A 26267-nucleotide genomic window follows, 5' to 3' on the forward strand; every position below is an offset into this window, starting at 1 on the left:
AAATATTCCTGTTGTTACAGGTGTATAAAAATATACAAATCATTCGAAAGGCCGCACGAATAAAATGATTCTTAGCAGATCGAATGGCTTGTTGAAACGTTAGACTTTTCTCAACTCTACCTCGAAAGTATATCTTATATTTTTCTCATATATATTTACAACTAATACAACAAGAATTCAAATCTAAATTTCACAGTGAGACTCTCGTTACTTTTTTTTTTTTTCCAGAAAAAATACATCGTAAGAACCCTTTCTTGGTCGTCTAATACCTTTTTTTTTTTTGTTTTTTTTTTTGGCCAAGCTCTTTTGACAACAGTCGCAGTCAATGCAGACGAAATATTATGTATGCTTTACAGCCGCTATTTACGCATTAAAAATTGTTTTGTGTACAAAAACGATATCTCGCGCGCAATTAAAATGTTGAAAGATGACGATTACAATGGGAATTATACATGCAGCTTTGTTTTATCAGAGACCTTTCTTTTATAAAGCAATAAAAAATAGAACGTCTTAAAATAGCTACAGTAAATCGATAGAACCAACAAAAAAAGAAAAAAAAAGATAACGCGCTTATCTGATACACCACTATAATATAAACGACATAAAACAAACAAGGTAAATTAATTATCTAAATCTCTCAGGTCTCCGCGGAACTCTTTTTTTTCTCTTTTACGTTTGAAAGTATAAATAAACGTCGCGAATATATAAAATATGTGTATCTCGTAAAAAAAAAAAAACAGACTTGATATATTTCCACTTTGCTGTCGTGATTGCGGAAAAGCAACATGCATAATTCTTTAAAAGATTTCTTCCTTATATATTATTATTATTTCTCTATTAAAAGTCATACTTTTTATTTTTTTTATTTTTTTTTTTGTAATATTTGGGTGGTGTGGGGAGTTATTATAGCTGCATTTTTAATGGTCTGCCTTCAGGTACTATACTACACTTACACTCAGTCCACCTTAATAAATAACATCTCACATAAAGTTGCACCACTTCTGGACAAATCGAGCCCCAAACAATTTACATACACTTGTCAATTTTAGGATATTGTCATACTGGTTCTTTAAAAAAAAAAAGCGGCAAAATCTCGAAAGACTTGAGGTAAAAAAATTATAAAGTAATTAATTAAAAAAGAGACAAAAAGTAATTTATATTTTGTTGAGACTTTGTACATACATGTGGTCAACATAAAGTAATGTTACACAGTATAAAATACAACGTTATATGCATCACATATAATCTATTATTTGTCTCTTTTGTATTTTTTTTTCTTTTTTTTTTCAAGTGATAAACTTTAATTTTGCGAACTTTTTATCGTATTTTCTCAAATTGCAAATCTAAAAAAAAAAAAACGATTCACATATCAGGAATAATTCCAAGTTGTTTTTTACGCAAAGTAGTTTCCCCGTCTTGTTCCAAAAAAAAAAGAAAAAGAAAAAATAGCAATCGGAGTCCAAAACTCGACTTGCTCATCAATGTAACTTTATGAGAGAAGGCGAACCAAGTGTAGAATTGGTAGTTTTTCACGACAAAATGTGATTATTCGATAATAATAATAATAAAAAAGAAAAAATTATTTAGTGTCTATCTCTTTGTTCGTCATCTAGTCTCTTACACATGTATAGTCAATATAAATAATCGAAAAAGGATCGCGTTTTAATCGAGATTAAAAACTATTGGTCAACTAAAAACAAGACTTTGTTTTTTTTTTTCTATACAAATAAATGACGCTATCTTACGATTGGTGCGAATTGGTACATAAAGCGCAGCGCGACCATCGGAGCAAAACGGCAAAAATCAATGACGATTGGCGTTGAAAACGTGTGTATGCGAATATGCGCGTATTGTTTATTATAAAGTTTACCTAAGTTCTTCGTTATGATTATACCATTCTTGATCGATTCTTATGTGTGTATGCTGCTTTTTTTAACTTTCTTATTACTGCTTTTTTTTTTTTTTTTTTAATGTATAAATATGTGTTGTTGGTTTAAGCCGCGCAAACCTCGTTTGTTTAAAGTCCTTGTTCAACAACAAACTGACGTTTGCAACATACTTGATTTCTCATTAAAGTAAATAAAAGGATCGAGTTTACAATGTCTGTGTGTGTGTGTGTTATCTCCTCACACTTAAAAGCTAAACCCTAAAGCTGCACTCTTATCATTCACCTAAGTGTATTGTACAAATAACTAGCAGTCGACGCGACTGTTTGCTCGCAAGTACTTGCTAAACCGTTTATATTCGTGACATCGTGTATAAAACTCTATTGGGGAATACATGCTTACATTGGTAATTTTTTACTTTTTTCCATCTTTTTTTTTTACGCGGTAATAATAGTAATTATCACTTTTTCGCTCTCTAGGCCACACAGTTTGGTTGCCGAAAATTTTTCGCTCAGCTGTTTCTGCTAAAACTGCTCAGAGTGTCTCTGTGGAAATCGGGCAGGACCCGAGAGGCCAGCTGGGTTCATCCTCACTAGACCCTTACTGTCTGTCCGTGCTCGAAGCTTTTTGTCAATCTTTCGTATTAAACACATATTTACCCGCGCCCAACGTGACGCTAGTCAGCTTGATAAAAAATACGAAAATATAGCAACATAATAGAAACAGAGGTTTTTTTCCACATAGCTCTTCCTCTTTTCTTTCTCTTCGTTTGCGCTCTCGTTGGACTTTTCGCACAGTCGTTAACGCCGCCGAGCTTTACAGTATTCTCTTCTCCGCTTCTGTGATCTCTTGACACAGAGAGATTTAGGTCTTGTAAGTTGCTGTTGTCCTTTAGGTAAATTTTCTCGGGGAAAATTTTGTTTGAAAATTTTTTTTTGTTTTTTGTTTTTTGTTTTTTCAATATTGTTCAGCCAAAACAACATGTCCGAAAGATTTGTTGAATTCACTGCCAAAAGTTAGTGCTAATCGCGACACCGTGTGTGTGTATGTGTGTGTGTGTGTTCTTATTTCGGCTCTGTGCTGAGAAACAGCATCGGGGAACGGCTTTCGAGATGTTTTCCGTACTATTTCCTTATCTTTTCTCCGTCGACGTCACGATAACATCGTTCGAAATATATATCACAAGTTTTCAGCTTTCTATCCAGAAATCTGCTAATTATCTTCTTCACGGTCTTCCGCGATCGCGACAAGCTTGTATTGTCCACCGTCGGTTGCCCTTCTGCCATTTCAGTGGATGGCGGCGACCGGGCTCTGTTGGACGCACACCCCGACCATCGGGCTATCTTCTCTGTCTGGATCTCGCTGATTACCGGAGGGTACCGTTGACGGCTGTCTGACCATCCCGTGACTGTCGGTAGTCGTGTAGCCGTAGTTATAGAAGTTCTGTTGTTGAATCATTGGCGAGGTCATCATCGCAGGTAGATGGGGTATAGCAGGAAGAATTAGGCTATTGTACGATCCAAGAGAGCTCTGTATCAGGGAGCTGTCCATGGACTGCATGGACATCGGGGCGGATGCGAGCACTCCAGTAGCCGACGTGGATGAATAACCTGTTGTTATGGCACGCCGACTGCCCGTATGACGGGGCGAGGACTCGCAGTCCATCGGTTGGTAGCCGCCACCAGGGAGACTCGACGCTTGCATCTGCTGCAGACTACCACCGCTGCTGCTGCTGCTGCTGCCCTGTCCCGACATGGTTACCAGTCCTGGGACAGTGGAAAAAAGAAAGAGTCAGCCTCAGAGAGTCAATTAGCGATCTCCTCGCGATATGTACACACTAATGCCATAATCATCCACGACAACCGCTCTAGCTCTTACTCTATCGAATAAATTACTAATAGGAATAAAAATAAACAAAATTTCAAATGTCTACAGGGATATTTGCAGGCAATATAATCTCCACCGCTACCACTCTTCTTTTCCCGCAATCCTATTCACAAAGGTAATGTAATGTTTCGTTTTTTTTTTTTTTTTTTAACATTAGACGCGTCAGATATAGATTATATTTATATTGTATAGATTAACATTTATTAAATTTTAAGTATTGTAACTTTTATCTTTTAAGTAAAAAGTTTATACACAGCTGAGAGAGAAAAGAGATAAAAATCAGATAAATATTTTACATGCTATTACTGCAATATTACTGATGATGAATTTCTTCATCTTAATTTCTACGTTAATTATATGCGTTTAATATGTTGCAAGAGATATCGGAGTAATTACATCAGAGTATACAAGAGTAACGTATTTAAGGAAATATACGATTGCGTTGTACTTTTTTATTCATTATCGCGTAATTGCAATTTATTCTTAGATTATACTTGTATTAGTTAATGTGCAATTGTAGGGCATACATTAGGCAAACTTAAGAAGAGGAATATACGAGATAATATAGTACATGTATATGTATATTACTTATTGGACAAAACTTATTTCACAGAAACATTTGTATTCTCATGTTCCATTTACAGCATTGCACTTGTTTAAGTGCACGATGCAAGCAGCTAAAGCATGCACAAAAAAACTAGAAGACAATGATGTGACTTTTCTACAGAAACAGAAATTCGCTTAACACAGATGCAAAACACTTTTATTTAAAAAATATATACGTGTACATACATATATACATATATATATATATATATATATATATATATTTATATATGTATATGTATATTCTGCGCTCATAATAAATTATCTCTGATCAACATTCGCGTACAGCAATTGGTCTCGCTTTCAACCAAAGCAAACAAACAAAAACGATAGAAAGAAATATATATTCCAGCAGTGACGCGTGACGCTATTTACTTTATTTATATCTTTATATAATCTAAGAGATATGTATATAATTTATCAAAAAAAAAAAAGATACTCTCGTAATAATAATGAATAATTGGCCTCTCAATAGTACAGACATCACGTAAGAGTTGTGTGTATACATATCGATGAACACACACATATATATATATATATGTATATGTATATGTATGTGTTCATCGATATGTATATACAATACATATATGTCGTATGAGTAAAATTTAGGAGACACGGGCTAAGCAACGTCAATCCGTGTCCTAAAGAGAGAATTTTTCAAGCAAGCAAGGTTTTCGCGCAATATAATAATAAGAGGCCAGGATGATTAATCAGGGACATCGTTAGTCTTTTAGCGTGTGTGTAGGATTGTTTGTTAGACAGCACTTACTTATGTTAGTAAGTAAGATTAGGGTTGGGGCCTAGGACAGGTCGTCGCCGCCCCGCGGATACGACAGTCATCGAGCCACGTATTGTCCCCCCATCATATCTACGAGCAACAACAAGTATCGTTTAGTTTGCGCAGAAAATAAAAAAGATACCGGTGAAAAAAAAAGGGGGCCTGCAATTAAATCGCGATACTGACGTCTCAGAAAACAAAAACTTAAAACGTTCGGCGATGTAGTGCAAGTGTGTATCCTTGATTAGGTCGCCTAATGCCGGTACACTGTAAGTAATTATCCAATCTTATGATCTTACGAGGTAACAACAGAGTATAAATTTTCTCTCTTTGTTTTCAAGGAATCGTATAAACGCAAAGAGATGTGAAGAATTATCTTATTTTCTGCACAAATCAAAACTCTCTTCCTAAACTCTCAACACAATCGACCTCTCCGGTCTGAAAGTTTTTTTTTTTGTTTTGTTTTTTATATGTACCTTGTGTTCAATTATAGAAAGATTAATATCTCAGAAGTAAGATTAGCCATGATTAAACAATACTGCTTCTTTTTTTCACTCGTTTTGCTAACACAAAAATAGCGGAATTCCTAAAACCGACTGTCAAGCAACCGCATTCTTTTTCTTGTCTTGTAGCACCCTGAACAGAATACACGATTGCAGTTAAATGTCAACCTGTCTCGTTCTCTTTACACTATTACATAAAACTATCTATGTGGGCAGTTGAAATGTAATTGCAAATTTGTTTTTTTTTTCTTTTCTATAATGACATTTCTATCTGCTGAAAAAACCAAGAGGTACACTATGGATTAAATGTATTATTAAAAATAATCGATATATATATGATATTAATAATGAATGATGAATGAAATCAAGCGACATAGAGCCATACTTCGATAATAAGATTATATCTTTTGCTGCAGTTAATTGTTTGTAAGGAACAGTTATTGTGACATAATGCAAACCTGACACGTTTTCAACATTGACGGAGTTAACTTCTGTTCGTTAAAAAAAAGTCAGAGAGACACTGCGTGTTACAGAGAGCAAAAAACAATTGTTGAAAACCTGTCAGCTTCGAGGAAACTCAGATGTGAAGCACATAAATGCGGTATCGGTACTTCTCTTCTCTATGTTACACAGTTATTCGGTAAAGATCGAAACGTCAAACGATCAACGACTCACCGTGATCCTGGCTCATCGGCACCACTGCCGGACTCGTGCTCGCGCTATTGGCGGCAGCGACATTCGTGTTGGTCCCCTCATCGGCCGTTCTCTTAAAGAAGTTGTGCTGAAGCGCGTAATACGGCGTTATCCTCGTTTTTGGATCGAAGTCCAACATTCGTACGATTAGGTCCTTAAACTTGAGATAATCGGACATCGAGTGGCCCGGTTCCCCTATCCTTCTGCCGCCGGGGCCGCCGCTTTCGACACCTAAAATATCGTGCAGCCGCCTCGTGCCCGGAGGTTTGTATTTTTTACCGTCCTTTTTACCGGTGTACTTTTTCAGCACGTATGAGCCATCAGTGGGGACTTTGTCAAAGTACTTCCGCACTTTGTGCGCTTGGTCCAGTATATGTTTCGGCGGCATTCCTAGTACTTCTACGATTTTATTCATTTGATCGACCTGCAAATCGACCGCAAACGAATTTGTGTTATTGCTTGCAACTGTTCTCACGTTGCACCGAATACGATATGTTTACATTAAATCTTAATTGTGTGCCGTTGCGAATATATCCATCTCAATACGGCCATAAAAAAAAAACAGTAGCGTCTCGTGCCATAAAGTAATCTACGAGAGCTACGAGTTTTTTTTTTTTTTTCTGTACTTTACATAATGAATTATATGAATATATAATTGAGCTTCACCTCATTGGCCCCACTAAACAGAGGTTCTCCTGTATGCATTTCTACTAAAATACATCCCAGACTCCACATGTCTATAGCGAGGTCATAAGGTATACCTAATAAGACTTCTGGAGATCTGTAGAACCTGGACTGAATATATTGGTATATCTGCGAACACAAGACAAAACACGAAGGTGAGAATAAAAAAAAAAAAAAAATAACGTGAACGACAGAGAGAACGCGAATGTTCATCATGTGTCTTAATTGACACACACTCTCTCTTTCTCTCTCTCTCTCTCTCTCTCTGGGGATACGTACTCTTTGTCCAAGTTGACACGAACTACCGAAGTCGACTATTTTTATCGCGCTTCGTTTGGGATTGCACAAAAGGATGTTTTCAGGTTTCAGATCACAGTGAATGATGTTCAATTCCGGAGTCGACAGGAACAACAGGGCAGTACACAGTTGCTGTGCAAACTTTCTTGTCAAGTTCAATGACACCCCTCGGAAATTCGTATTTCTAAGTAGGTCATATAGATTATACGATAGCAGCTCGAATACCAGACATAAGTGATTCCGCCACATAAAATGCCTCTTTAGTTTAACTGCAATCAGAAAGAAAAAACAGATTATACATCTCACGTTGTTGTTGGTGTGTGTGTGTGTGTGTGTGTAACGTCGTCTTGTCTGTATGACACAAGTGTCTATCGCGTACCTATATAATACTTGTTGTCGGTATCCGCTCTGTTCATCATTTCCAATAGCCTAACTTCGATTTGCGCTTGATTTAGAAAAGGCTTTTTATTCTTGATGATTTTTATTGCCACTTGCGTTTGCTCTTCGTGGTCGAATGCTTTTACTACCTGGCCGAAACTGCCTTTACCTGCAAAAAAGAGAGACCAAGTTCGCTATAATCGGAGGACAAGCAAGTGTGCAGAAGAACAATAAACAGTTCTGCTTAAATAATAAAATTAAAAAAAAAAAAAAAAAAAAAAAAAAAAAAAAAAAAAAAAAAAAAAAGAAAGAAAGAAAGAAACAAATAAAACGACAATTTCGCGTGTCCGACAAACGTTACGACATATAATTGAGAAATAAACGGAACGAATTAAGGTGGAAAGTACATATCGCGACACCGTTTGCGTTTGTCCAGAGCCAACAATTATCCTGATAGCATTTGCATAACTCGCAGCTTTTTGTCTCACCTATTAACGAATCGATTTCGTATCGATCGAGGAACTTTTCCCCATTCTTGATGATATAATCATGGTTGTCGTCGTCCCAGCCGTCGTTGTAGAGTTTCCTCTCCTTTTTATGCGAGCCATCCTCCCCTTGCATCTGCTGTGCTCTCCTCTTCTTTTTCGCATAATAAACCTGAAAAAAGGAATTAACATAATCAGTCGCTGTATAAAATTCCAAGGTTCATTAAAACTTTACACAACACAGGATTATCTAATATACGATGATAGAAACAATCAATTTATAAATAGTATTTTGTTTTTGTTTTCTTTTGTTAATGTAATTTATCTTTTTTTTTTATCTCTCTCACACACACACACACACGATTACATATTAAAACACATTATCATTTTTTAATGTATATTTGTCTATTTATTATTAGGCGACTGTTTTTTGTAATTTTTTCTCTTCTCACTTTGCACGCGTCGTACAAACGCAAACTCATTTTTATCATCGCTAAAACGCTAAAGTGTTTACTACTTATTTTATGTTTTTGACGTTGAAAAGCCTACACAAACGTGTGTGTGTGTGTGTGTGTGTGTGTGTATCAAGTTATAAATCTTTATCTAGATTTGCAAGTTTATTGAGGAAAAGTCATTTCTCCCGACAGCGTCGGTCCAAAAGTTCACAGGCCGCTTATCCTGTTATCAATCAGCCAGACCTAATAAGATTACGTAACGACTACTCTCGGGTCGAAGTTATATTCGCGCACGGATGAGATGTAGATCCGTGGCGTTCCCTCCCCCCCCCCGCGTGATAAGGCGAGAGAAACACCCCTCTCCCTCCCCCCATCGATCACTCGTATTTTCCGTTCCGCGGTGTGTAAATCCGCGAGTGTGCACGGAATGCGAGAGAGAATCTGCACACTCGCGCATCGCGCTGTGATCGGGAAAAAAAAATTCAGAAAAAAAAAAAAAAAAACGCCGGCGAAGTTGTCCGCCTGCGAGAAGCGTCACATATAATTCGTCGTAAATATCCCTCTCTCGTCTACGAGGCAAAGAAGGTGGAAGGACGACGACGACGACGACGACGACGACGACGGGACGGTCGCGGATGGAAGGAAGCGGGGAAGGGAGAGGGAGAGGCAAAAGGGAAAAGGGCGCAGAATCCGATCTGCCGCCTCGTCCGAGGAATCGATATGGCTCGGCGACCACGTGAAAACCACGCCGTTTCGAGCGGCGTTTGACTTGGCGAGGAACAGAACTCAACTTCGGTTCGACTCGCGGGCAGCAACTCGAAACGAAGTCGAAACACATGACACGAACCTTCTCGTGGATTTTTGCACGATTCGGTCGTCGGCGGAGTTTTCGCGAGAGGGCGCGGGAGAGGAAACGTAGGGGGCAGCAGGAGGAAGAGAAGGAGGTGGAGGTGGAGGAGGAGGAGGAGGAGGAGAAGGCACCCGCGGATCGGGCAGAACGGTGGTTGTTCGGTTGGCACGCCTCCACCGGGTCATCGACACGCTGATGGTCAGCGCTGTATCGGCGTCTAGTTACTCTATTTCGGCATCGATTGTACCGTCGAAGAAGTACGAGGAGTACTCGGTGCCGCCGCCGCGGCGCGGCTAATGAACTCGCGCCGGCTCGCTTGCTGGTGCCGTGAAAACGAGCGCGCGGGCCGCCCGGAAGCGAATCGCCGCCGACAGGACGCTTATTTTTGACTTCGACTGCGTGTCGGACTCTCGATTTACAAAAAAAAAGGTACGAGCGAGATCTCCGCTGCCCCGCTAAATATCAAAAATCTAGACGCAAAGAACGCGTAGAACACATGTGCGAGTAATTTGAAAAAATTTTAATTTGTGGAGGAGAGAAAATGTTTAAATTAATTTTTAATTTGACGAAGAAATGTGCTTTTTTACTCGCGTCGTTGTTTTGATTCGCGGTCTTCGCGTTTTAGGGGGAGGAAGATTCTCTTCGGCGGGAGGGTAAACGAGATAAATCGATGTTCTCGCGATTATCAAACGTTTCGACGTTTCTCTCTCGACTCGAAATATAAAAACGCGCTCGAAGCGCGTCGCTCTTCCTCCGAACAAATGGCGTTTGTTCATTTTTTTTAATTTATGGCGCAAAATTTATGGTTCTCCTCGAGGAGGAGGGATGAAATCCCCCCGCGGGGGATTCAGGCGCAAAGCTTACTTGTCCCGCTTCCATGGGGTAGCTGCTCTCGCGCGAACTAAACTTTCGCACGCTTATAAAGGCACCCATGAAACGCGCGGTGGTTTAACTTTAAACTTTATACTATAGGGTAGTTATACAGGCGCGATTCTTCTTCGGGAGCGATACAGAACGGCGCGACCTTATTTCGCTCGTTCCCCCTTTATATGGGTTAGTCGGAAAATTTAATTCGCGCGCGCGCGCGCGACCACGCGCGAAACTTCCATCGGCCGCGCGCGAATTTTTGACCCTCGACTTCTTTCTTTTTTTTTTGTTTTTCACGTTACAATCAAAATACAGTCTAATTCTCGACCCGCGAGTTCATTTTATCGCGAATCGCGATAAAATACGAAGAATCACGCGAGCGAAACCAATCTCGGTCGACCTGTTTCACTTTTTACGGCACGAGCGCGCAACTTGTGTGTGTATTATTAATTTATATTTCCTTTAACTTTCAAAGATAAACAAAATTGAGCGACACTATATAGTCACTATACAGGGTTGCCAATTTCGCGACCGAACGGACGGGCAATTTTGAGAAAGTTTCTCCAATTAAAAAGATGACGCGTTACAAGTAAGTTATATATGTGTGGATGGCGCCATCTAACTTGTTCGATCTGGGAAAATGTTTTTAAAACGCGGAGTTGATTTTAGTGGCGCTGCCGTCGCACTTCCGCGCGGTCCCTCCGCACCCCGTTGAGTCATTTATAATTTACATTTCTAAGGAAACACAATTGTGCGAGTACGTACACACACGCCGCAAACCAAAATTTTCTCTTCTTCTCTAGTATAGTATGCGATCGACTAACTCTTTTCTCTCATACAATTATTCTTTGATTCTTTATTTTCAGCGCTGCGTATTGGAGCATCCGCTCTCGTTGGCGGAGAATGCCTCTCTCGTAAGAGAGTACTCGTGCTAACTATCGAATCATCGTTCGATTCGATTCAACCCGCGCGTGGGCGGAGAGAAAACCGGTACACGGGACACGGGAGAACGGCGAATTCATCGAACAGGGCCCACACGATTTCATTGTCGTCCACTCTCCCGCTACTTCTCATCGCGCTGCTCGCCGTCGTCAACATCATCGTCCAAGGGGAGAGGGACGTATTAGGTAGGTAGGAAATTCCCGTTTGCTCTTTCTCGCTCCAGGTGCAACAGCCGTCTCTGTTTCACCGCCTACCTCAACTTGGCCATGGCACTCCGCGGTCGCAGCGTAAAAAAAAAAAAAAAAAGTACAGTAAGAAGCAAAGGATATCGAAAGTTACCTGCGCAAACTTTGATTCAGATCTGTTGATTATTCAAAATTGAGACAGAGAGTTTCTATAAATACGGGCGCGCGCGCGCGCGCGGAAAGATTGTTCTTTGTGACGAGATGCACACGCTCTCTTTTTGCTAATTAATCTTAGCGCGTAAATGTAAAACAATAAATCTAATTATGAGCAAAGTTGTACGGAAGACATCCACAAATTGTGAACGTTCGTTAAATAAGAAACATCAACTTCGAGAATCAGTCAAATAGATGGAACACACACGTGATGTCTTTCAGTAAACTTGTGTACAGAAAACGTAGCTTGATGAAGTTTGATAGCTTACGGCGTGAAATTTCGTGTGACGTATATAATTGAAATTACGAATTAAAATATAAATGTTTTAGATCGTGTGTCATTTGACACGTTAGTAAGCTGGTAAAATACGGAAGAGAAATAAACGTTTGAACGCGGCACGCCTAGTTTCTCTCTTTCTCTCTCTCTCTCTCTTATCTTATTCTTTTTCTTTCTCGCACCATCCTTTTCCGCGCACAGTTACCCCGTTCTCCTTCTCTCTCTCTTTCTCTCTCTCTCTCGTTTCTCTGTTGCTATGCGCGAGTGCATGAGACCGGCCTCATATGGTGTTTCCCCACTAGTCTTACCAAAAGCAGCTCAGGATCGCTGAGAGTGTCAAGAGTAAAAAAAAAAAAACACACAAACCGAAAGAAAAGAAGAACAACTAAGAACGACGTTTTTTAGTAAGTAAAAAACTTTGTTTTGGATCGGCTTAAAAATCTGTCATTAAAAGTGTCAATATGCAAATAGCGATGGAACATCTTTTGGAAACGTCTTTACGTGACTATTAGAGTATCTCAATCTGCGGGGGAAAGGAACACGTCAAATATAAACGCGCGAACACCTCTCTTCTCAAGACCACGTCATTCTCTCGACAAACTTGGAGTTGTCGAAACGGATTACGTCGAGGCTATTGTGAAGGTTAAGGTCAGAGAAGGGTCATACGAGAGTCCACACAATCAGTCCCGGAAGAAGAATGGTCTCGTTATTAATTCTCCGGATTCTCTTTCTCTCTCTCTCTCTCGTTCTCTCTGAATGAGACTCGGCATCGGGAGGGGAAGAAAAAATCGGTATTTTTTTTTTTTTTTTTTTTAAATTCGTCCCGGTGGCTGTTTTGCCTGGATTTTGTATTTATATTGCAAAATGAATCTCATTAAGTGAATTTCTACATCGAGGAATCTCAAAGAGTTCTTAAAACAAACGTCTTAAGAAATACGAAGTCGGATTAAATTATCTCGCGAGGATTCCCTTGCCCCGGTAGAAGTTAATTGCGATGTATATTAATTGCACAAAAGTATAACTCTTTGATATCCCTTTATACTTCTCAACGAGATTCATACTTGAGACGAACACAACCGAGAGAGTGTTGCCAACTGAATTCGAAAGTATTTTATATATAGAGAAAAGCGCGCGCGGAGCAAAACGCAGACAGAAGAGGGAACGCCGCGTAAAAAAGCGAAATATAAACTATTTTTTTAACGAAGTTAAAAGAGATTTTAGAATCGTCGCGCACGAAACTGCGCAAGACGCAACCGAACATTTTTCGCCTACTCTAGGTAATTATTTATTTTTTTTGTAAAAAAAAAACATGCGCGCGTCAGTGTTGCAATTATTTTAGAAAACTAGAGGAATACATTCGAACTCGTATTCCTTTTTTTTTTTTTTTTCGAGATAAATCAGCGGAATTCCGAGGCTGTGTACACGCATGCGTGCGGATGACCGATTAAGGTATTATTAGCACATCGGCATCATTCCTGTGATTGAGTCACGCGTTAGTAAGCGACAACGTTTAACGAGGCAAACGCGCTTCACAGTTTCTCTCTCTCTCTCTTTCTCTCTCTTCCTCTCTCTCTCTCCTCTCTCTCGGAGAGCGGAATGGTTTTCCCGCCTTTTCCGCTTAATGAACTTCCGCTTTTGCGACTTCGCAACTTGTTTCGCAAAAGGGGGTCTCGGCGAGTTATTTATAAATCGCGCGCTTTCTCGCACCATTCATACGCGGCGCGACGGCCGAGGATCGGCATATAACGGCGGAATACAACCGTGAAGTTGCCGCTACATACGCGTGTGTTGCAGACCTCCGGCTCCGAGGAGAGCGCATAGCGCGATCGCATCGTCAGCTGACTGGATGATGACGAGTCGGCATAAATTCCATCGCGGACGACGTCACGCCAACAGTTAGTCCCATTCTCCCTTCGCAGCACGAGCGCATCCTCTTCTCTTGTTTTTTTGCAATTTTTTTTTTTAACCGCGCGATTGGATGCAATTGGTTTCGTAAATCAACTAATCATTTAGCGCAAAACTCGTCGCGCAACTTGCGGCATTGCGGCCACGTGTGTGTTGGCGTTTCGCGTTGCCGAACGTTCGCAGAAAAACGTTCAACTAACAACAATCGATCGCCAATTCTTTTCTCCCGCAAGACAATCGAATTATCCATACGTAAGGATAATAATAATGTTATTTTTTTTTTCTCTTCAATGTTTTTTTGTTTTTCACGAGAAACTTTTTAACGATCGCCGAAAGAGGATAAGAGGAGAAAAGAGGAGGAGGAGGAAGAAGAAGAAGGAGGAGAAGGGAGAAACGACAAGAGAAATGCCACATCATTGAGCGAAGCCGTTATGAATCCTCACTGGAACAAAACGCCATAGGGATTTCAAGAATGCGGAAAGAGAAAAGACCGAGAAGAAAAGAGAGGAAGCGGTATAAGATAGAAAGATAAGTTGAGTTAAATAGTTGAGTTATAGATAAGAGAAAGAGAGAAGATGCGCGCAACCGAAGCGGCAAGTGTAATTTTTAATGCAAATCTTTATTCGAATTTTTTCGAAGCGCTCTTGAGCATCGCGTAATGTAATTCACGCATCATTGTGATGAATGGACCATGTATAGACACGTAGCAACGGATATTCTTACACAGTGACTATATATATATATATATATATGTACATATATACATATATATATATATGTATGTAAGATGTCTTTCCGGTATCCTATAAAAGGGTTAACGGAACAACGTCCGGAATGACCGCTTGGCGACTATCCCTCGCCTCGGTCCGACCCTGAGAAGGAAGAGGAAACCTGGCGGGGGAAGGAGCGAGAGAGAGAGAGGCGAAGTATGTAGATATAGGAGGAGACGTGATCAGGACTACCCAGACGAGTCATGAATGAAGTGACAGACGAAACGAACGAGAAAGCTAGGCGGTCTCTGTTTCGCGACCTTCCGGAACGCGTCTCCGCACTTCGTGCCACTTCTTCCTTCTCCTCGGTTCTTGTGGATCTAGACGGTCAGAAGACGGTGTCTCCGGCCAGTGTCTCTCATACGAGACACGTAAGACGATTGATGAACTTTTCGAGGTCGCAAATGAGAGGCTGCTGACTATTTTTGGACTGTCACTTTTTTTTTCTTGGAATCGCACGAGGTCCATACAGCGCAAATAGATGCTTTTACGAAATTTATTTGACAAGTAGCAGTATCTTGATTGAGTATTATCGAATTATACTCTCGCCGTTAATGTATTGAAACTAATCAATTGATAATCAGCGTTTCTAATAATTAAACAACGCGAGAAAGTGTTGCGGATGTTTGTTTTTCGGGTTCGTAAACGGGAGAAAACAAATTCAGAGATAACAAACAACGAAGTTTCGAAAGCTGATACGAACCGGGCACCGTAAGGTGGAGCGCGCGAAATAAAATTTGAAACGAGATAAGCAGATTTCAATTCGGAATCTTTATTTTTAAGTCTTGAGTTGAAGTTTTTAACTTGAAAAAAAAAAAAAAGCTTCAGCTTCCACGCTGATTTATTGAGTATCCGGTTCTTCACTCATAGCTTTAGTCATTCCACATTTAGAAACGAGCGAGATGATTCTACGTAAAAAACGTAGTTTTTTTTTTTTTTTTTTTTTAAACAAGCACGAACAATTATATTTCTTTTAAACGATCGTGACGCGCAGGGCGCCGAAATACAGCAATTCGGTCCTGCGACCGTTTCTGAGTCACTGAGCCCCGAGCAACGGTCAACGGAAAGTTTCGGCACAGCTAGACGACAGAGAGCCTGTTGGAGGAGCGACCGAGAAAGAGAGAGAGAGAGAAAGAGGGACAGAACGACACAGCGGACAGACAAGTCAGCGTCGCGCTGCGTCGCGCCGCGGCGCTTAATCCGCTCAAGAGCGAAATTACTGTCGGACGAGATCGGAATGGACAATGGCTTAGGAGTTGTAGGTAATTCCGCGTAGGGTAATTATCGTTCGCGGGCGGACAATTCGCGCGAACGAGTCTCGCCGTCGTCGTCGTCGTCGTCGTCGTCCGGACGGATTTCGAAAATCTGAACGCGAACGAAGCGCGCGTGCGGAGAGGCTTTAATTTATCATAACGGTTACGAGCGGCGTGATAAATTAAAGCGGCCTTCTTCTCTCTTCTGTTCTTCTGTCGCGTCCTCTTTTCCCCTTTCTCTCTCTCTCTCTCTCTCTCTCCACCCCTTTCTCCACCGCGTTTTGTACCCGCTATATGATTTATTCCGCGGAGCAATGTAACTCTAATGCGTTAGCGCAGCGACGTAGCCGCTGACCGCGCGGTGCGTATCCTCAAAAAATAAACTCTCTCGGTGCCTCTAATTAGCAGCGTGAGTGGATTTGTGCTGTCCCCGTATCGCACCGAGTCGCGCGAAGAAAAAAAAAAAAAAGGATCGCACACGATAAGAATAATCTCTCGAGCCGGGCGCGTTGTACACGATACTCGGATTTCCAAGATAACGTTCCGATTACCGGAAAGTCGATACGCCAAGTCGACGTCTTTAAAAGATTCTCGAATTCGTCGATACAGTTTGATATTTTGTGCCGAAGAAATTACATTTGAAAAATCAAGAAATATTTCCTCCGTGAAAATCGACATCGTGGAAATCTCAGTTGCATTTTGTGCGACAAGAGCACAAAAATACATAAAAAAAAAAAATAAAAAAAAATTGGAGGTATATTAAAGAGATGATATGTAAAATATATATTGCAAATAAAAATCAGAAAAAGTAAGAATTGTAAGAAGAAGAAAAAAATGAAAAGCTTTTCCGAGATAGTCGTGAAAGAATCACACGGAAGATTAAGTATGTGATGAGAGAACAGGATTCATCGAGTCCGGTTGACTGTCTCTTCTTTGAAGTTCGGAAGTTTCCTTCGTTTTTCGATTTATCGAAGTGGACGGTTGGAGAGTAGATCGAAGTTTCAAGGACGACGAGGAGCCCTCCCGGACCGGGAACGGGGGATTTGAAACGCCGACGACTATCGTTGTTCCCTTTGTGCGAACCCGCCGCCGCCGCCGCCGCCGCCGCGCGGCGAATTTGGCGGAAGGAGTCGACGAGAATCTCGGGAGTAGGAATCAGGGCGGACTTTCACGAGCGTACGACACGAAACAAGAAGACAGGCAACAAGAAGGACCCCCTCGAGAAGAAACAAGCGGCGCTCCTCCTGTTGAGACGCAACGTAAAATGTAACGCTTAGGTGCACATCAAGCTCATCGGTGGACATTAGCGAGACTTTATTCTAACCTACTTACGTCGAATTTCACGTGCACGCGGATTCGTCTCACTTCTATCGCGCGGTTTCACTTTGATTTGGCGCGCGACGTTTGTGTGTCTCGATTTTTCCGAACTTCTCTCGTCGTTTTTTTTCCTTCTTCTCGCTTCGATTTTTTGTTCAAGATACTTAAAACTTTCCGAGATATTTAAGAATTTTTCTTTTTTGTCCTGATTTTTTTCGTTCAAATGCAAACATACATATTGAAGCAATTCTCTCACTCTCTAGATAAAAGTTCTTATTTATTTTCCGCTCGCACACATACAATATGCGCGATACAAGCGTTACTTTCATTTTCTATCAATTAAAATGAAGTGTTGCGGTAATTGTCTAGTTTGAAATGTTCATGTATATTTTATTGCACGTGTATATAGAAAATGAAGTTGTTTATAAATATGGAATGTGAACGATGAAACGAATAAATCTGCACGCAAATGGAAGTGAAAATACATATTAAAAGAATTTTGGAGGGGAGATACATTTATAAATTGTTATTGAGGATTATATATATATATATATATATATATATATATATATATAGCGAAGAGAGATATAAAATGTATAAACGTGTATATGAATTAAGACGGATAGAGCAAATGTTGCGTTGTTCTTTAAATGAATGATCGCTCAACCGCGACTTTTGGTTGGAGAAATAGTCAAGTATTTTCAGTTCTCTTCTCGCTCTATTTAAAAGGCAGCATTACATACATACATACATACATACATACATACATACATACACACACACATACACACATTGCGCACTTCTGACTCGGTTCTTTTTTACGATTTTAATCGCTACCTCAGGCTATGCTAAACAATGACGAAGCACACTTGCGTGTTTTGCAAATCGAATATTACTATCTCTCTTCGATCTCCCGAAACTCGCAGTAGTAAAACGGAAACAAGAAACGGCGGATGAAAAATAAAAGAGTTAAAAAAAAAAAAAAAACAAAACCAGCAGGAAGGGAGATCAAGTTTGTTGTAAATAATTATGTGACGGTAAAAAAAAAACCATTTGACGTGACGAAAAAAAGATGTGATATATTAAACTTCCGAAGAGAAATAAATGCTCGGCGGGGAAGTGATATTTCGTTTCCCCCCTTTCCCTCCTCCCCGCGCGCGCCCGCAATTACGGCTAGTTAAAGATGCTAGTTGAAGATTAAGTACGTTGTTAAAAGATGGAAACACGCTAATTCTCTCGCGCGAGAGTCTCTCTGCCGCAGAGAGACTTCTAATCTCGCGCGCTCTCCCTTCAACTCTCCCGCAATCTCTTTTCGCGCGACGTTCGGGGGGGGGGGGTTCTTGAATATTTCTTTCGCGCGCGGTATTATGGCGGAAGCGGACGGGCGCGCGCCACTGCCGCCCGAAACACAGGCTGAAAACAGACCGCCAAGGACTTCGCCAGAAGTTAAGAAGGCATCTTTGCCCGCCCTCTTTCGCGGCGTCGCATTATGTCACGCGTGAGGCGAAGTCTTCTGAATGCAAAATACCCCTTTTCTGTGCTCGGTTTTCAAAGTACGGAACGCAACGGCGCGAAAGCGCGTACATATATTTATCTTTTTTTTTTCTTCGAAATCGTCTTCGTAAATTGTTGAAACAATTTTTATCGGAATTTATGTATCGAACGAGGATTGTGTCATGAAATCTCATTGGAGAGTCAAATATTCCGAGAGCGCGGAGAGATCGACGAGGACAGGTGCTAGGTAGTCCTCGTCGGTGTAACTGCACCGAGAATCTAAAGTGTCTTTTCTCCAGCGTCGTCTCCGGTACACACAAGCACTTACGTACGGTACACACGAGACGAAACCGGTGGCATCTGGGTCGTCTTTAATTATTCGCGAAGCTATTTTGACTTGTGACGAGCGCGCTTCGAGCGATGGGATTCGATTCCTCGTTGCCTCCTCTCCTCATTCTCTTCCCCGGCTTTAAAACACATGACCCATGGCTCTTCCGTGTCGAGAAACATTTTTCAATTTGCGGCAATCTCATCGTTGGCTAATTGCTAATTAAGAGATTATGTCAATTGCGCGACTCCGTTCGAGTCCGCGTACGCACAATATCCTCGTTACAGATCGATCTTATAAAAAAAAAAAATTATCGTATGTTTGCAACATATCTTTAAGCTGCGAGAAAAAATTGTATATCATTTTTTGTTTCTCACGTCGTAATTCGCTCGTGTGCTATTCGCGTATATTTACTTTTGTTACAGATTCTTTCTAGTAATTCTTAATTTAATGACGTATCGGGATTGCGAAGTTTCTGTCTGTCAATTACGGGAACAACGCGTAAATAAATAAATAAAACAATTCGAGAATGGTGACGAGAAGTCGATGGCCCGGAGAAGACTTTCGTTCTACGTACGCGCGGACATCGCGGAAACAGTGTTCGTTCGTTTTCTTCACAAATTCCGAATACTACCCCCGTGACTGACACAAATCTGTCACGTGTGCGCGACAAGGAAAGGGAGTCGCGAAACGGCTCTCCCGTAGTACTCGAAAAGAACGCGCGCGGTGGTTGCACTTTCGACCCTCGACCCTCTCAGGTCAGGTTGCAACCGACTTAATTTCAAATTTAAACGCCGTTTGAATTTAAATTTAACCAGTGCCGACGCCTGATTCCACGTTGTGGCTCTCTCTCTCTCTCTCACCGAGAGTAAAATCCGAAATAGCGCGCGAATATAATTTAGACTTATTCTTCGCTCGGCGAAACTCTAAAGCCGCGGAACTTATACACACCTCGTTGGATCATCTCATCCCTCTCCCACCCCTCCACCCCTTACCCCGTTCTCGCGCCGCGCGCCGCCAAACAATCAATAGCTCAAAATTACGCGTTTACGCGAGCTTTTCGATCCTCTGCAAATTGGAATTTTTGAGATCCTCCCCCGTCGCTCGCGCGGAACTGGAGTTTCTGTGTGTTTACCGATTAAACGTGGAAAACAAAACAAAAAAAAAATCAAAATTTACTCATTACCCAAGTACAATTCAGGTCTCTCTTGTAGTTTCGGGAAAGAGAGCGAATAATTTATACTCGGTAAATATAATATCGACAAGAGATTGCCGATGTGTGTGTGTGTGTGTGTATGTGCGTGCGTGCGTGCGTGCGTGTGTGTGTGTGTATAATTGGTGAAATTATAATTCCATTTTAAACGACAATAACACGCCGAAATTAGCGCGCGATCAATAGAGCAAAGCCGCGGGATTATCGCTTTTGCGAAAGTGGCTCGCACAAATTCCCTCGGACTCCCTCTATCTCACTCTCTCTCTCTTTCTCTCTCTCTCCCCGGAAGGACGATATTACAAATTCTGCGGAGGGAGTACGAACTTTTATAGAGAGGGGAGTGGCGTGCTGTGGCGCGACCCTTTGGTGGTGAAAGATATCGGCTGATTCCGAAGGCAGGTGGAGAGACAGAAAAGGAGAGAAGGCGCGCGCGGCGGAGCTCTCTGAGACCATTTTCTTGCACCGCGTCGTTTTGCTCCTTTTTCGCGTCTGTCTCGCAACACGGGGGCTCACTTCGCGGCTGCCTTCGATCCTTTTTCTCGCAAACTCGCGAAACAAAAGTGCCACGGCGCGCGCGGCCACGGAAAGTGGAAAGAAAGACTGACGCGTTTCTCTCGTATATATGTTAAATATTTCGCGGTCCTTCTGTCCATTGTTTCCCCGCAGAGCGCGAATTGATTTTATTGGCTCTCTCGAACTCGGTCGGATTCCCCCACCGATTTGTCCACATTGCGCTGTACATACGTGTTTCACATACGCTATCTCTATCTCTATCTCTCTCTCTCCCTCTCTCTCTCTCAAAACATATCAAAATACACTTTCAATTTAATTATCTATAACGAACTTTCGATATATCTTACTTCTCTCTCTCTCTTTCGTTAATTTACAAAATATTGCAAAATTAAAATTGAATTTCGCGCGAAGTTTACGTCTGCAATCAAATCCAGATTCGCGCAAATGGATCGCAAAGGAATTCGAAATGATATTCGCGCTGGGGGTTAAAAGAAACGGTCGGTGTGTATATCGTCTTCATATTTCGTTAGATAAGACGCGGAGAGAAGCTGCGTACGCGATAAGAAGTCCGATTCTCTCTCTTTCTCTCTCTCTCTTTTTCTCTCATTCACATAATTTCTAACTTGAACATTTATAACTTTCCGCATCGTTACGCTTATTAGGACGGTACGAAAAAGAAATCTGTTTGCATCCTTTAACGACGCGCGCGCGCGCGCTACCCCCTCCCCCCCCTCACCGCTCCCCCGTTATAATACTAAATTTCGCGGTAACGCACAGTGATCATAAATACTTTGCATAACATTACCACCGTGGCGTTGCTCGGGAAAAGTGTGCATGAAATATTCAGCGAGTCGAGAACAACCCCGCCCGACTTGTAACGTCGGCCGCGTAAATCGTTGCATTTTATCGATATCACACGCGCGATATCTCGCGCGCATATATATGTACATATATATATATATACAAGCAGCCTCTTTATTATTTTCGCGTTCGCTTATGAATTGAAGGGGGGGGGGAAGAAGATCTCTCTCTCACACGCCTGGGAAATTCATCGCGCGCGCCGCGCGTTGCATCGCTTTTCGGCGCCGCTGTGAAAATCTCGCAACGTTCGCGAGACAGAAAACGATGCAACACGCGATATCGTTCGCGCGCGATAAATACACACACGGCGAAACTCGCGCGAATGCTAATTATCTTCAATAAGGCGGAATGTTCTCCCCCCCCTCCCCCTCCCCCTCACTCTCACTCCCTTCATCGGTATTTACTAGGAATATCCTCTTCACTAAGCGGATTATCCGACTTTATGTATAAGTCTACTTCTTCTACGAAAGTAAAGTTTCGAGATTCTCTCTCGCGGAATTTCTTATTTCGCATAACACTGACTCTCGCCTCTTTTTTATTGCGAAAAACCGGCACCGATGGAAGTTATCTCGATCCCGGAGCCGAAGATGACGGGATATAAATTGCGACGAAAATCATGCAAAAACGCATCAAAGAAGTATCTCAAGACTTTCCGCGAGGGAAGAAGTTTCCTTCCGCAAAAATGTGTGGAAATTACGTTTAACGGGTGGTTAAAATACATCGGCGATAAGTCGTCGTCGCCGCCGCCGCCGCCGCCGATGAAGATATCCTCCCCGCGCGCAGATAATCGGCGGCGCCGAGAGATAAGACGTTTTCGAATTTTCCGGGGCGGGGACGGCGAGATAATATCCGCTTGTGATTTCTTTTTTTTTTTTTTTTTCTTTATCTCCGGAACTGTGACGATTCCGTGAATAATCGGTGCGGCGGCTGAGAGACCGCACCGCTATGGACCGGGCACGGAGTCGGCACGGTTGGCACCTAAGCGCATAGCTAGTCGACCTGCATCCACGGATATGCAGGATTCCGACGTCGATGGACCTCATACCACTGGAATGCACCGAACGAGCTACAGGCTCTCCCATACCCCAGAGCTCCGCCCCAACCCTCCTATGCTATACGGCACGCGCTTCTTCTTCTTTTTCCCCTCTTTCTCTTGCCTTCTTCTCTCTCTCTCTCTCTCACAGTACCAGACCCCCCCTCTCTCTCTCTCCCTCTATTCTTCTTTCTTTCCCTTCGCCGCGATTCTTTTCTTTTTTTTTTCTCGACCTTAACGTTTATCAGTTACCACTCCAGATGTGTTAATGGCTTCGGCTCGCCGGTTGAATTACCGAGCGGCGCGAATCTCGGGTTTTTGACCGATCTTCCGAAACCAACCGGTTGCGTCGCGAGACGCGTCGCGCGATGCAAAACCTCGGGCGCTCTTAAAAAAAAAATTTTTAACAGTTATTCAAACATCCTCGAATGTAACAAACAATCACATCGAGAGATAATTGATGAAACAAACGTGATTTTTATAGAAAATCAATTCAAATTATAGTAAAGTACATGTTTTTTTTCTTTTAATATAAAATTATATATTTTTAAGAGACTGTGAAATATTTTTGGAGAACATGTGCGTCTGATCGACACACCGCGTCTCTCAATCAGAGAAAAAATTATTACCTTTCGAAGTTACTTAGACCAATTTCAATAAGCTGGAAAGTACGACGCATTTGACCCCGTTGAACCCCCTTTTCTCCTCGCTCGTTTTCGACTTTCTGTAATTTCGAGAAATGGCATTTTCTCCCGATCGATGCACTCGCCCCGTAGATGGCATTCTGCATCGAAGGCCACCCTCTTCCGACGACGGACGGTCTTGTGTCCCACACGGCCGCACAAGAAATGAAATCGAATCGGTGAATGATTTATTCGCGAAGAATTCGACGAATATCGACAACGCGAGACCGGAAACTCGCGCATAATTAGATATCGCCCGTCGGGGCCATAAATAGCAATGCGAGGCCCCTAACACAGGCCTTTATTGCTTCTCGATCGTTTCGTTCGTTCAATCGATTGATCGAGCGCGCGCGCGCGTGGGCGGCGATGTATCTCGTTATGGATAAACGGAGCGCGGCGCGGCGCCTCTCGACTACGTAATCAGCCCGACGATTGATGACAAGCCGTTGTCTTCTTCCCCGCTAAAAAAACGCGGCCGCGCGATAAAACGCAACGCAATAGCGACGGCGGCGGCGCGTTTTATCAGCTGGAGATTTCGCGCGCGGACACGTGCGTCCCCTCCTCCCCTTTCGGTTCGTCGATAATTCGTCTTCTGGGAAAACGGGAATACGCGCCGCTCGCTCCTTCTCTCCGCGTGTACATCGCATCGATCCCGCAGCAGACGACGACATACCTTTGTGTGTATATGTGTGTGTGTGTGTATTTATGCGCGTGTGTTTATCGCGCAATCTGTGATCAGATGGAATTACCCGAATAATATACAAGGTGTGTTCGGTATCTATCAATAACTCTTGATTACCGAACACGCGACGTTAGAGTCACCCCCCCGTGTGTCGTTACAGCGTCGTCGCACGATCTGAATTCGCTTGTGTGTGACTTAAGCGGACAATAGAATCGGCCCGATGACACACTTCGGCGTTACGCGCCGAGATAAGGACGAAATATATGTGTTATACCGGTATATATGCGATGCCGTAATAGTCGGGGGAGGAATCGTCTACTGCTAATGGGCGGATTCGCGTATAAGGCACGCGGAGATGATGCCCTGTGTGTGCTCTTCCCACGTCCGTTCGCGATGGGACAATCATCATCCAGTAGCGGATTCTCTCTCTCGTCCTCCTGAACTTATTTCATTTCTCTCGCGCGTGGGCGTCGCGACTTCCCACCTCTATCTCGCACATTTCCGAGAGAGAAAGAGAGAGAGAGAAGGGAGAGAGAGAGAGAGAGACGGAAACACACACGCCGCGCGTTATCGTTGACGTCACCTGTGACGCTGTAATTGTCCAATCAGCTGTGACAGTCGCCGGAGAGAGATCGAGGCTCGATGGCTTTCGATTCGATTGCGCTTTTGCATCTCTTTTGTTAAACGCCAAGTATAACAATAACGTTTATTTTACTATTATATCATTTGTTAACTTATACATTGTTATTTATATGTTATACATAATTTTCATATTATTTTTTGTTTTATCGTTTCTGAGAGAGAAGAGTCTTTTTATTACTCTTGATGTGTTTAAAAATAATTTTTACGTTCATTGCTTGTTCATTTTAAACGATTATTTCGGATTTTCTTCGTTTCGTCAACGAAATTGCGTCTTGTCGTTGTCGAAGATGCCATACGAGCATTGTGTGCGCCAGAAATACATCACAAAAAAAAAATATCTCTCAATCAGAGTTCCACGTGTAATGGTGTTTTTCCCGATAAGTTCCAATGTCGAGTATTTTCTCATAATCCAAATATAGATGCGCGCATCCATCACGTCTCCGCGTGGGAGTATCTAAATGAACGATGCACACCGGGTAACCCAGTAACTTTATTTTCGGATGTCTCGATCTGCGCGCCCCGGCAGATAGGATAAGAGTTCGGGGGATCTGTTCGTCGGGCAATAAAGTATCGTATTTTTTCAAAGTTATCGCAGATACTCTCTTCGGAAATTTGCAGAGCTTGTTTGCAGAAAAAAAAGAAAAAAAAGAAAAAAAAAAGAAAATTAACACGATGACGACTTGAAAAACCGATAAGCTTCTGTTTGAGCGCTTTTCTCGTTCGAAATCATCGCGGTGTGTACTCGACGTCGGAAGAATCAATAACACATCGTATCTCAACAACCACACATGTGTCCTAACAATCTCCGACGATTCTCCACGGTCGTTTCTTAATGAGATTATTGCGACTAAAAAAGAAAAGAGAAAATCGGAAATCGAGAGTTGTGTGTTCGGAACGGAAGAGATCAAGAATCGCAGCATCGCGATATTAATTCATCCGCCGCGCTTTCGAGAAACGACCTAAAATCCGCGAAACACTCTCCGCCGTGCCGCGGCTCAAACTTGTCGGCTTTCACGTGCGTGTTTGTGTTTGTGTGTGTGTGTGCGCGCACCATGCGGGCGCACGAAGTCGGAACAGCCGGGGGAACACCCTTACCTCGTTGATGTGTTTGTACGTCTTGATGAGGTCGACGCTGAGTTTCCTGAGGGGCGCCGTCGCTGGATCGCGAAACCTGTGGGGTATCCTGGCCTGCATGGCGTGAATGTCCGAGGGGGTCTCCTGCGTAACCCCGCCGGCAGCTCCACCGCCCGCGGCACCGCCCCCGCCGCATACCGCAGAGGGCATGGGCTCCTCGGCCACCAGGCGCCCGTAAAGGGGCGCACCGCCGGTTCCCGTCCTCCCGATCACTGGAAAAGAGACAAGCGGATCAATGCGTGCGAAGCAGAGAGAGAACATTCTTATGCGATTGACTCTCAGCCGATACAAATTGTAATTAACGCTCGAACGATGAAAACTCGTCGGAAAAAATGACGGGATTCACGACGGGAAGTGCGAGCTATTTGCAAGAAATGTTCCGAGTAGTTTTTACTTTAATAAAAAAAAAACAAGTGTAAAATAACAATCTTTGTAGCTGATCTTTTCACAGCT

General features: G+C 42.4%; 1 protein-coding gene across 1 annotated transcript; it reads right to left on the reverse strand.

Annotated features, from left to right (window-relative positions):
• Positions 1-211: 211 nt before the first annotated feature.
• Positions 212-25922, reverse strand: LOC109853411 (serine/threonine-protein kinase minibrain). The gene is made up of 7 exons (XM_020425532.1): positions 25776-25922; positions 8201-8369; positions 7714-7881; positions 7317-7603; positions 7020-7166; positions 6336-6777; positions 212-3652 (listed from the first exon to the last, which is right to left on the reverse strand). The coding sequence occupies exons 1-7, from the start codon at positions 25872-25874 to the stop codon at positions 3174-3176; spliced, it is 1791 nt and encodes a 596-aa protein (XP_020281121.1). The 5' UTR covers positions 25875-25922; the 3' UTR covers positions 212-3173.
• Between the last annotated feature and the right edge of the window lie 345 nt (positions 25923-26267).

Source organism: Pseudomyrmex gracilis, unplaced genomic scaffold (assembly GCF_002006095.1).
Source record: "Pseudomyrmex gracilis isolate BER0280 unplaced genomic scaffold, ASM200609v1 scaffold_48, whole genome shotgun sequence".
NCBI lineage: Eukaryota > Metazoa > Arthropoda > Insecta > Hymenoptera > Formicidae > Pseudomyrmex > Pseudomyrmex gracilis.